General features: G+C 43.3%; 1 protein-coding gene across 1 annotated transcript in view; it reads right to left on the reverse strand.

The window, feature by feature from the left end:
• Positions 1 to 13,684, reverse strand: part of PARVG (parvin gamma) — a 186,249-nt gene that overhangs the window by 73,860 nt on the left and 98,705 nt on the right. Inside the window, exons 10-11 of the mRNA XM_033952579.1 lie at positions 5,396 to 5,464; positions 1,059 to 1,160 (exon numbers count right to left, since the gene is read on the reverse strand). Of these exons, the coding sequence (XP_033808470.1) occupies positions 1,059 to 1,160; positions 5,396 to 5,464 (171 nt within the window). The remainder of the gene's footprint in view (positions 1 to 1,058; positions 1,161 to 5,395; positions 5,465 to 13,684) is intronic.

The following is a 13,684-nucleotide window of genomic DNA, read 5'->3' on the forward strand; positions in this document are numbered from 1 at the left end:
ATTATCAGAAACTCCACTGGTTACCCGCAGAATCCAGAGTCCTCTTCAAGTTTGCTTGTTTTTGCTACAAAGCTGTCTTTGGGATTCTTCTAGCTTACCTAATCTCCCAGTTCTCCCCAATGAGTCCAACAAGAGCACTCGCAGAGCAAACCTATTTAATTACCCTTCCTTGAAATCTTACCAATACAAAAAGTTTCTAGATAGAATGTTATCATTCCAGGCAGCTAGGCTGAACACATGGCTTGGAAAGCCCATACTTGAGGCCACTACATACGCAGACTTTAGAAAATCCCTGAAAACTCGACTGTTTAACAAATTCTAATTCCCATACCCAACTCTTCCTTGCCATGACCCTTCCACCTTGCCCCCTAATTCCAAGGCCCGAAAGTAATTATACTTTCCACCTTGAATCTCATGTACTGACATAATATATCTTTATTGTAACCCACCTGCACCCCATGTACTGACAAAACGTATCTTTATTGTAACCCATGTACTGACTAAATGTATCTTTATGGTAACCCACCTGTATCCCATACACTGACAAAATGCACCTTGATAGTAAACCACTTGTATTGTAGCCCACTTGCATCCCATGTACTGACAAAATATATCTTTACTGTAACCCACCTGTATCCTATGTACTGACATAACGAATCTTTAATGTAAACCACTTGCATCCTAAGTACTGACTAAACGTATCTTTATTGTAAACCGTTTCTATCCCATGTGCTGTCAAATGTATCTTTATTGTAAACCGCTTCGAACTTCACGGTATAGCGGTATATAAGAAATAAATTATTATTATTATTATTATCATGTTTCTATGAAAACCATACTAGTTTCAAGAGAGGATTGGGAAACACCAACTTTAAGGTTTCACACATATACTGTAAGCCAAAAGTGATTTTTGGAAATTCTGCCAATATGAATTCCAGCAGTCTAGTACACTTCACATCTTGATCTGATTCTGCACACACACACACACACACACAAAGAAAATGTTACAATCAGGAAGAAAAAGGAAATGCAGGCTAATAGGTTAATAAATAACTTACCATTTCATCATCAGAGCAGGGGGTAAGGAAGAACTCACTTAGATTTAGAAAATAACCTTCTAGTTGTCCAATTAGCAAAAGCAAGATAACCCCGTCTGAAAACTACAAATAAAAATGGAAGTGCTTTAGTCAGAGTACCTTTACACATGCAAGCACACAGAATCACCTGAGCCTTCAATCTATGAAACCCCACAGATAAAGGTTAAGTACGCCAGTGTTTAATCATGAAGAAGTGGAAACAGCATAAAGTGCCAGATACAACTCTCGCTTGCAGAACCCGAGCCAGCATTGTTTCACTAGAGGCAAGTCTTATCAGACAAATCTGATTCATTTCTTTTGCTGGGTGACCACCAGAGAGTTAGACTGAGAGAGAACACATGTGGTATAGGATTGCCAAAAGTCTGGATTTACCCGGACGTGTCCTCTTTTTAGAGGACATGTCCTAACAGCTTGTCAAAACCTGGCACTTTGTCAGGGTTTTGAAAAGCTTGCACCTCGGGACCGCGTCAGGAAGGCATCTGCGCATGCGTGGATGCAATGGGTTTGACATCACGTGCGTGCACACATGCATGTGATGTCATCATGTTGCATTCTGCACATGTACAGATGCCCTCTTGACGTGGTCCTGAGGACAAAAACAGGGTAAGAGGGTAGGGCTGGGGGCGTGGCTTGGGTATAACAGGGCGGAACTTAGGTATAACAGGGCGGGCCTGGGGTGGATCTATGGGTCTGGATTTTATGCCAGTAAAATCTGGTAACCCTAATGTGTTTTTTTGGATTTTAGTAAAGCTTTTGACACAGTTCCACTTAGATGACTAATAAATAAATCAAGTGTCCTCAGTAGGGGCCCTAAAGTGACTGATTGGGTTAGGAACTGGTTGAGTGAGAGGTGTCAGAGGGTGATAGTAAATGGAGCTCACGCTGAGGAAAAGGATATTATCAGTGGTGTGCTGCAAGGTTCAGTTCTTGAGCCAGTTCTTTTTAACAGTTTTGTAAGTTACGACTGTCTTATTTTGGTCACACTGCCAGGAGAGAAAGATCATTGGAAAAGGACATTATATTTGGGGGAAAATCAAAGGAACCAAGCGAAGAGAGTGACCTGCATTCAGATGGCTGCACATGTTGAAAACAACCATGGGGATGATGCTGGAGGACCTTACCAAACTAGCAGAGAACCAATCTCTTTTAAGATCTGTAATTCATCAAGTCGATAGGACTCGAGCACAAGTTGATGGCAACTAGCTAAGTAATATTGCTAAAGGGCTATGTGGTAAGGTTTGCCTCTTTACAGATGACACCAAAATCTGAAATACGGTAGATACTTCGGATGGTATGGATAACATGAGGAAGGACCTAGTGAAGCTTAAAGAATGGGCCGGAATTTAGCAGCTAAGATTTAATGCTAAAAAAATACGGAGTCCTGCATATGGGCTGCAAAAAAGGTGAGGGGGAAGAACTTTTGTGCACAAAAGAAGAGAGGGATTCGGGTGTGATCATTTGTGATATTCGTAAGGTGGCCAAACATATAGAAAAGATAACCTCAGAAGTTAGAAGGGTGCTTGGCTGCATAGGGGGAGGAATGCCAGTAGGAAAAAGATGGTGATAAGACTCTGGTGAGACCTAATTTAGAATATTGCGTAGAAGTCTGGAAATTGCACCTTCAAAAAGATATTAAAAGCATGAAGTTGGTCCAGAGGGAAGTTACTAAAATGGTCAGTGGTCTTAGTCATAAAGCATATGGGGACAGATTTAAAGATCCCAATATATATACTTTAGAAGAAAGATAGATAGGGGAGATATAATAGAGATGTTTAAATACTTCTGTGGCATAAATACACAGAAGGTGAGTCTCTTTCAGTTGAAAAGAATCTCTGGAATGAGGCAGCATAGATGAAGGTAAAATGGAACAAATCAAGAGTAGCCTGAAGAAATGCTTCTTCATGGAAAGAGTGGTGAATTTGTGGAATGGCTTGCCAGTGGTGGTGATTGGGACAAAAGCTGTATTTGAATTCAAATAAGCTTAGGACAGGTACATAGGATCTCTGAGAGAGAGGAAGGGATAATAGATGAGCAGGCTGGATAGGCCATATGGGGCCATATTCAAAGTGATTTAAGAGAGCAGAAACCTCTCCTGCCCGTTTAAATCACTCATGACTGCCCAACTACCAATACTCTGTGACATTTATAATAATAATAATAATAATAACTTTATTCTTCTATACCGCCATAGTCGTGAGACTTCTAGGCGGTTCACACCGAAGAGAGCTGGACAATCAGCGAAGTATTTTAAGCATCAGAGGCTTGCATAAGACAATTGTGTGGGCCCCAGCTGAATATCAACCAGGACCTGCATAACCTAAATGTTTCCCAGCCCATCCAATCCCCCTTCCTTTAAAATAACCACCCTTCTGATACCCTGCCCTCTGAAAAGCCCTTTTTTCCAATCCCCCTCCCCCAAACAGCAAAAACCCCATCCAATCCTTCACTGCCATCACCCTAGGCCCGCCCTGGCCTACCTAACATCTCTAGTGGTCTGATGGAAGGGACGGGGGTTTGGGGTCAGGAGCAAATCACACTCGCTCCTGCCCTTAGTGGCAGCCTCATGAAGAGGTCATGACAGCCATTTTGATGAGGCAGCCGCTAGAGACAAGAATGAATGGGATTCATTCCTGCCCTCTGGACCACCAGGGATATTAGGTAGGCCCAGAAGGGGGACTATAATGATGACAGGGGGAAGGGTGGGTGGGGGACTGGAGAGAGGGGTATCGGAAATGAGGGCTGTCTTGGGGGAGGGAGATCAGAAGGGGGACTGTTTTGGGGAGATGAAGATCGGAAGGAGAGCTGTTCTAGGAGGGAGAAAGATCAAAAGGGGGATCAGAGGGACTGGGAAACATTTTAAATGTTATTCAGGTACCAGCTGTGGCCCACATAATTGTTTTATGCAAGCCCCTGATGAATATTGGGCAGGACCCACATGATTTCCAGTAGCCACTAGTTTTCAAATTAGCTCTGGATATTCAGTGCCAGTGTCCTCACTTACCCAACACTGAATTAGAGAGTTGCGCGGGGACAGAAATCCCACCCATCCCCGCCCGTCCCCGCCAGGATCCTCTCCGTCCCCACCCATCCCCGCAAGGAATTACCTCCATCCCTGCCCATCCCCATAAAAAGCAGCAATTTCTTCTGAAAGGATCATCAATTCCACAGTTTCTTTTGTGTTTGCGCTGCTGTTTTCCTTGTGGAATCTCTTTGGTAGAACCCTTTTTGTTTTCTGTTCAGGTAACTAACTTATAAACCCCTTCTTTTACTAAGGTTGATGTGTCCATTATATTATATGGACGAACCCTGCTTCCAAAGCCTTCCATCCCCATGGGAGTCCCGTTGGCTAGAGGGGGGTCCCTGTGGGAGTTCTGTGGGCCAGAGGGGGGGTCCCCGTGGGAGTCCCGTGGGATAGGGAGGATTCCCATGGGACTCCCGCGGGACCCACGGGATTCCCGCAATCCCCGTTCCCGTGCAGACCTCTACACTGAATATCCAGGGCTATTTTAGCCACTGGCAATCCGTGTTTAGAAAATTGTTGACTGCTGTTGGCTGAATATCTGCTGGATGGTCTTTGTCTTCATTTTTCTCTGTTTCTCTGTTGGCCAGACTGGACGGACCATATAGGTCTTTATCTGCCAACATTTACTATGGGTTCCTTTTATCAAGGTGCGGTAGGCGGTTAATGCGTGGAATACCGCGCGTTCAACCACCTGCCGTGCTAGTCGCTAATGCCTCCATTGACGAGGCGTTAGCTTTTAGGCTTGCCGCAGGGGTTAGTGCGTGATGAAATGTCCGACGCACTAACCCCCGTAGCGCACCTTGATAAAAGGAGCCCTATGTTTCTGCGGTCTGTAATGTGCAGTATATGAGATTTTAAAATTAAATCTGAGAGCCCTGTTCTTGACTAAGATAAGGAAATAAGGGGCCCTTATACTAAAAGTATTATTTTATTTATTTTAAAAATGTATATACCATTTAAAACTAAGGGCTCCTTTTGCTAAGCTGCAATAACGGTTTTAGCACGGGCTTAGCGCGTGCTAAATTGCCGCACACGCTAGACGCTAATGCCAGCATTGAACAGGCCTTAGTTCTAGCCACGTAGCACAGGTTTAGCGCGGCCATTCCTTTTTTTTGCAAGCCCTGTGCTAATGTTGCCATTAGCGCCCAGTGCCTGCAACAAATTGATGTTGGATCATTTGCAGCCTCCTATGTAGGATGTTTTGTTGAAACATTTTCTCACACATTAAGCTCACTTTAAGAAAAGAGCTCCTAAGTTTTAAAATAGGCCCACATACCTGAGAATCAATATCTTTCACAGTGAGTCCTAAGTTTCCAAGATTCTTGTTAACAAAGTGGACTATTGCCTGTAGAATAATAAGATACAGCATTTACCACTTGTTTCAGTCATATTTTTTCTTTACTAGGAATGATTTGCAAAGATTTAGAAGTATTGCACAGTCAATTTCACTCCTTCATTTAGATTACTATAATTCCTTATTCAATATATATTTATTTAGTTTTCTATACCATTCTTCCAGGGGAGCTTAGAATGGTTTACATGAATTTATTCAGGTACTCAAGCATTTTTCCCTGTCTGTCCCGGTGAGTTCACAATCTATCTAATGTACCTCGGGCAACAGGGAGGGGGGGGGGGATTACGTGACTTACCCAGGGTCACAAGGAGCAGCATGGGTTTGAACCCACAACCTCAGGGAGCTGAGGCTGTAGCTTTAACCACTGAACCACACAGATTACAGAAAAAAAAGACTACAATTATTTCTGAATACTTCTGCAAGATGAATTTTTAGACTGGGAAGGTCTGAGAGATCATCTCCTTTATTGAAGAAACTGGAGTCCAATAAGATCAAGAACACAATTTAAAATAGCTTGTCTGATTTTATGTTGCTATATGGACCAAGTTCCTAAAACGTGTTACTATGTGCTGTTTACTGAAATTGGGCTATCCAACTGTTAAAAATATCCATTTGAAACAAATGTTAGAATGCTTGCTTCTGTCATTTCAATATGCTCTTTTTTGTGCATATGTGGCCATGTACATGTGTACACAGCATGTTATAAAACTCTATCCAGTATAAACATGCACATTGAGTTGATGGCATGTACTTTGCCAGTAGACACCTAGAAAGGGTAGAGCTTGGACAGAGCATGGATGGAGTTTCACTAGTATATGCCTAGATTATAAAATACATTAATTTATACACATACTCACCTATTCTACACATGAATTTTTATACCTGTTCATGGTACGTCTGCCACTTATGCTAGTATTTTATAAAGACACAAAAGTGTGTGTCCCTTTATAATATAGTATGTAGATATCTACTTTCTCTCTTAAACCAAGCACTCTAGTATAAACTTGAAACTTGAAATTATTCTCATTATATACATATTTTTACACACTCATTCTTTGGTAAATTTTGCTAAAACACTAGAGCAAGCATGGTCCCATTTAAAGAACACAGTCACAGAGGTGCAAAATTCATATATACTGCATATCAACAAGGGTTCCAAGAGGAAGAATAACAAGGAACCGGCGTGGCTCACTGTAGTGGTGAAGGAAGCGATCAGAGACAAGAAGACTTCGTTTAAGGAATGGAAAAGGATGAAAACGAACAAAAACTGGAAAAAGGACAAACAACATCACAGCAAGTGCCATAAGGCAGTAAGAGGGGCCAAAAGAGACTACGAAGAAAAAATAGCCAAGGAAGCCAAAAAATTTAAGCCGTTCTTTCTTTTTTTTTTTAACTTTATTGATTTTCAAATTTTGACAGTGCAATACAAATACAATGGTACCTCGGTTTATGAGTGCACTGGTTTGCGAGTGTTTTGCAAGACGAGCAAAACATTCGCAAAATTGGCGCCTCGGAAACCGAGCTTGCCTCGATTTGTGAGTGTCGCCCCCCGCGATCTGGCACCCCCCCCCCCGCGATCTGGCATCACCCCGCTCGCGTCGCACCCCCCCCCCCACCACGATCTGAAATCCCCCAGCACTCACCTGAACACGCTGCTTACCCCATCTGGCCACCGGCACCGGCACCAACGCACAGGACATGCCGGTGCCGGTGCCCGAAGATCTGCGTCGTCTTCTTTGCTGGGCCTTGAGCATCTGCGCATGCTCAAGGCCTTCGAGTTCACGCTCTCTCCGAGATCTCCGAGAATCTCGGAGAGAGCATGAACTTGAAAGCCTTGAGCTGCGCAGATGCTCAAGGCCCAGCAAAGAAGATGCAGATCTTTGGGCACCGGCACCGGCATGTCCTGTCCTGTGCGTTGGTGCCGGTGACCAGATGGGGGTAAGCAGCGTGTTCGGGTGGGTGCTGGGGGATTTCAGATTGCAGCGGGGGGGGGGGGTATGCGACAAGAGCGGGGGGATGCCGGATCGCGGGGGGGGTGACGGATCACGTGGAGGGGGCCTTTGGGGGAGCAATGCCGGTTCTGGGGAGTGGGGGGTAGAACAGCGCCGCTGGCCTCGGGGGGTGGGTGGGAACGTATCAAGCGAGTTTCCCTTAGTTCCTATGGTGAAACTTGCTTTGATATACGAGTATTTTGGTTTACGAGCATGCTTCTGGAACGAATTATGCTCGTAAACCAAAGTACCACTGTAATTGAACATAAAATACTGCATAAAACGCACAAGTAATACATAAAACAATCATTTTCTCCCACCCTCCTCCCAATTATTAATACAATAAGACATATTATGTGATTACAATATTATAATTAAGTAATTTTAATCCTCAAAATACATTTCCCTCCCCCCACCCCCCACCCTGGATGTGTAAGGAAATCTAATAAAAGGAGAGATACATGACCATTATTGCGAGGTAACAAATGTAGTCAATGGGCTCCATACTTTATTAAATGAATTACTAAACCCCATATTTATATGCGGTACATACATTTGCCCACCAAAATGTGTAATTAAGTATGTTGTGGCTCTTCTAATTACGTGTGACCATTTGGATAGCTATTCCCATCATGATCAAGTAAAGACAGCTTTTATATTTATCCAAAGTAGGCTTAACATGAAGCCACAAATTATGGCTTCATAAGTTAAGGGAATAGATGACTCAAGAATAAGATTTATTTGTCCTCAAACTGACTTCCAGAAATTAAGTATTAATGAACAAAAATATAACAGATGATCCAGAGTCCCTATATTAATATGACAATGCCAGCATCTATTAGACTTAGAACTGTCTAGTTTTTGTAAACGAACTGGGGTCCAAAAAATCCTATGTAATAAAAATAGCCAATTCGGAGAGTGTGAGAACCAGGAGGCTTTGAGCATACGCAGATGCTCAAGGCCCAGGCAAGAGACAGGAACTTCTTTCACCGGCACCGGCACGTCCTGTGGACTGTGTGCTGGTGCCAGATGGGGGGTAAGGTTGAATGCTGTTTGGGCGGGGGGTGCCGGTTCGTGAGCAGGGGGTGGAGCGATACTGGTTCTCTGGGGGGGTTGGAGCAGCACCATTGGCCTCAGGGGATGGGGGTGGGTGGGAACGTATCAAGCGAGTTTCCCTTACTTTCTATGGGGAAACTCGCTTTGATATACGAGTAATTTGGTTTACGAGCATGCTTCTGGAACGAATTATGCTCGTAAACTAAGGTTCCACTGTACTATTCTCCTGGTCCTTGAAAAGCATTCATTACTTAGCCTTCAAAAAATAAAATAAAAAGGCTAATGAATGGCCACACAGTCAAACACAGTGAATCAATCCAAGAATGTCTGCAGGAAATTGAGGGCTTCTAGTAGAGTGGTGAGTCGCAAGTTGATACAATCTCCATTCCAGGGATTTAATTCCACTCCAATGTTATTTTCTTTTTAAATCTCGCTATGTTTGTACACTTTAACATCGATTTCTCTTTAGACATGGGGCTCCTTTTACTAAGGTGCGCTAGCATTTTTAGTGCACGCTGCAGATTAGCACACGCTAACCCCTGTGCTATGCGTAAAAACTAACGCCAGCTCAATGGTGGCGTTAACATCTAGCATGCGCTAAAACCGCTAGCGCAGCTTAGTAAAAGGAACCCATGGTGGGAGAAATTTTCAAAAGCTCATCCAGGTAAGCGCATTCATTTGTGTAGGCTTGTTCAGAAATAGGTTTTAAAAGTAGGTGCAAGGATACCCAGGCAAGTGGCATGTATAGTTCATACCTCCTGTTTCTGTGAGTAGCCATCTGTATATTTTTGAAAATCAACTCTAGGCATGTGCAAGCCAACAAATAGGGGGCAATTCTATAAAGGGGCCCATAGGGGAGCTTCTATTCTCTAATGGCATTTGGATGCACAGATTGTATTGTAGAATAACTAGCATAAACCCGCATTGGTGCAGGCACAAATGGGCATACCTAAGTGCGGCAAGGAGCACATATAATTTATTTATTTATTTAAAAAATTTCTATACCATTTACAACTAAACAGTTAACAGAATATACATACATAATTTTAAGAACATAGTAAAATAGACATACAAGCAAAACCTTAAAAATTCATAGCTAAAATATGATAACATAACTTTGCATAAAAATAAAACTTAGAAATCATGGCTAAAAATTAATAACATATAGCTAAAATTAATAGTGTAGGGCCAAAGGTATGTCTAAAAGAAAGCATCAATAAATAACTTTATTTTTAGTAATTTTCTAAATATACCCTTCTCACAACAATTCCGTATCTGCCCTACCAAGGAGTTCCAAAACTTAACTCCTGCACAACAAAAGCTCTTTTTACCAGAATCAACCAACGTTGGATTCACAGTCATCTTCAGTAGGGCCAAATTCTCAGAATGCAAAGATCTTTTTGGAATATAGCTAGCTATGTTATTTGTAAATAATTCTGGAATATTTCTGTACAGAAATTGATAATAATAATAATAATTTATTTCTTATATACCGCTATACCGTGAAGTTTAAAGCGGTTGACAAATCATTAAGGCTTTGTACTGTATTCTGAAGGCGACTGGTAGCCAACGCAGTTTTTGAAGATAAGTTATGCATGTAAGTGAGGGACATACCCATGTTTCAGCCATGGTCCACCTATATGCAGTATGTTTAAATCATTTTTATTAAAGCAGAAACATAGCAATGAACAAAGCATGGCACAATTTTCAAATAGCACACAAAGCCAATCCCCACCCACCCAACCAACCAACCCCCCTCCCACCCTCCCTCCCACCCTGGCAGCAGCGGTAACAAATCAAGAAAGATAAAGCAAAAGGGGAAAAAGAAGTCAATTAAGTACCCCAAAGTTGGTTTTGAACATAAGGTGTAAAAGTCAAGCTAAAAGGGTACCAGAACTGAGTGTATAAACGTCCAGCTTTAGTTGACAAGTCCATCACTTCACGTCGTTCCAGTAACATTTGGTGTAACATTAATGCTCTCCATTGAGGGACAGTCGGAGGTTGTGGTGAAAGCCATTGCAACAAGATACATTTCCGTCCCAGCAATACAGTTTTCCTTAAAAATGCTGCACAACCTGGTCTAGGTGGATGAAATCGAATCTGCATCGTGAAAAGGAAGTTTGGGTGTAATCTTCAAGAGCAATGCCAAAGTCGTGCCACCAAAGACACTAACTGTATCCAAAAGGAAGATATCATGGGGCAAGACCAAAACATATGTCCAAACGATGCCAGAGGACCCGCACATTTCCGGCAACAGTGATCCGCACTTATCCCAATCACATGTGCCCTCTTGGGCGTACAGAAGGCTCTCAGTATAAATTTGTAATTTCTTTCCCTCTCAATCGAATGCCTCTGCGAATCACATCCGCTGCAATGGGCAATTGGAGATCAGCAGACCACCTCTGAGCCAAGGTGATAAAGTCTAATTCACCCGCCCGTTTCTGTAGCCACTTATGGAAGAATCTGAGGGACATTGACTCAGGAGCTGTGAGTGCAATCGCTTCTTGCAATCTGTCTTGCACATCCTCCTGCAACCTCACCGGAGTCAAGGACTGTAAATAATGTGTAAGCTGGTGATACGCAAACCAGTCCGTAGATGATAGCCGAAACTGTGTTTGTAGGTCACTGAAGGGAATCGGTGAACCATTATCTTGTACGGTCTGTGACACATATTGTAGGCCCTCACGAGACCAGCGTCTGAACACTGCGGAATCCATGCCAGGTAAGAAGTCACCATTTCCAACTAATGGAAGGCAAGGTGTATGATGTGGAGAAATCTGCAAGCCCTTGCACAACAACCTCCATGCTGTACGCATCGCTGGCAAAAGTGGATGGGACTTCAGCTGAGGTAAGTCTGGTAACTGAGGAGCATGGAGAAGATAGCTAAAATGATATGGCTGGAAGGAAAAACGTTCAATCACAGGCATAGAAAAATCAGAAGTGTCACAGAACCAGTCATGGATGTGACGTAATTGACATGCTAGGTTAAACCGAGATACACATAGTAATCCCAGCCCCCCTTGATCCACAGGAAGCCTTAACTTAGCCAAAGAAATCCTCGCTCTTTTACCCTGCCATAAATATTTAGAGAGATGGGAGCTATGAAGTGCAGTGTGAGATGTGGTTAACATGAGAGGGAGCATTTGTAAGATGTCCATTGAGGCACTACCATCATGTTATAGAGAGCTATTCGGCCTGACAGGGAAATAGGGAATGTCCGCCAGCCATGCAGTGTACTAGCAGTTCGATGAAGCAGGGGTATTATATTTGCGGAATAGAGTCTATTCAAATTTTGGGGGATAATTACACCCAAATATGTCAACGAGGAAGTAGCCCACTGTAGTGGAAATTCACCCGGCCAAGTGTGTCTCACCTCTGGAAGAGTGGGGAGTGCTAAAGATTTTTGCTTATTCAACTCCAGGCCAGAATAAATGTGAAACTCATCCAATAGTTCTAACGCTCTTGGTAGTGAGCTGTGTGGAGTATCCAATGCAAGTAAAAGGTCATCCGCAAAGGCCAGCACCCATAATTGCGACGTGCCCTCAGGTAAACCCACAAGTATATCATCCTTTTGTATAGTGCGCAACAATGGGTCTAAATACAGCAGAAAAAGCAAGGGAGATAGTGGGCAGCCCTGTCTTGTCCCCCTACCTATGGCAAAGGGAGAAGATCTCACTCCATTAACCAATACTGAGGCTGTCGGACAATTGTAAAGTGCTTGCACAGAGGATAGGAAGCTCGCGGGGATCCCTATATAGTTTAAGACCTGAAACAGGTAGTGCCAGTTAACTTTATCAAAGGCTTTTGCTGCATCTAACCCGACAAGCAGTCCAGGGCGGTGTTCTAATTGTGCACGGGAAAGAGCTAAAAGTATGCGCCTGACATTAATGGTGGAATGCCTGTTGCGAACAAATCCCACTTGTTCAGGCACTATTATGGAGGGCAGAATAAGGGCCAATCTATCAGCTAGGACTCTAGCTAGTATCTTAACATCAACATTCAGTAGAGATATCGGTCGATAGGATTCTATGTCGTCTGGGGGTTTAGATGGTTTTGGAATCAAAGTAATCAGGGCGTCATTACTATGACGGGGGAAAACCCCCTGTTCCTGTATAGCTATTTAATAATCCAAAAGAGAGTTACCTATACAGGGGGATAAGATCTTGTAAAACTCGGGTGAGTAGCCATCCGGACCCGGTGCTGTACAAGATCTCAGCTTTTGAATTGCAAGGGTCACCTCCTGTACATGCAACGGCCTGTCTAATCTGGACATCTGGGCCACTGTCAGTCGAGGCAATCCCGCATCCGCCAAATAGTCCTGTACGTCAGGACCCGTGTACAAGCCAGGGGATGCATAAAATGCCTCAAAATATTTCTGAAAACCCGCCGCGATATCCACCGACGAAGTTAAGAACCTCCCCGAGCTCTCCCGTTTCATGGGTATGTATCTGGACCCCTTCCAACTTTTTGTTATAGCCGCTAGCAATTTCCCCGCCTTGTTACCATATTTATGAAATTGAAATTTACGGTAAAACAAAAGTTTCTTGGTGCGTTCGTAAATTAGGGAATTAAGCTCCACCAACACCGCCCTGTATGCCTCGGTATTAGCCTCAGATGGATCACGCAACAAGTCCTGTTTCAACATTGTCACTTGTCGTTCAAGAAATATTATACGATGTGCTATTCTACGGGTTCTAGTAGTGACATAAGCAATAATATCCCCGCGTAATACCGCTTTGGCCGTATCCCAAAATAAAGTTGGTTGGTCAACATGTTGGGCATTGTGTGTACAGTAATCCTCCCATTTTTCTTTTAAGAATTCCTGGAAATGAGCATCTTTGTGTAAATAGGAGGGAAATCGCCATCCAGTCCCCGGACCCCGTTGACCCCCCAATGCCACATCAATCCAGATCATATTGTGGTCCGATATCTCCAGAGGGCCTATCGTGGCCTCCGAGACCTTAGTAAACAAAGTCTCAGAGAGTAAAATGTAATCTAGTCTAGAAAAAGAACCGTGTGCTCTAGACTGGTGCGTATAATCCCGTTCAGATGGATGTAATAGTCTCCAGGGGTCCACCAACCCCAAGGCTCTACACAAATAGGGAATGCCCTTCGTTTGTTTCACTCTGGTCATACTCGTCGACCCAGAGCGGTCCATAGTGGG

This window comes from Geotrypetes seraphini, chromosome 7, assembly GCF_902459505.1.
Source record: "Geotrypetes seraphini chromosome 7, aGeoSer1.1, whole genome shotgun sequence".
NCBI lineage: Eukaryota > Metazoa > Chordata > Amphibia > Gymnophiona > Dermophiidae > Geotrypetes > Geotrypetes seraphini.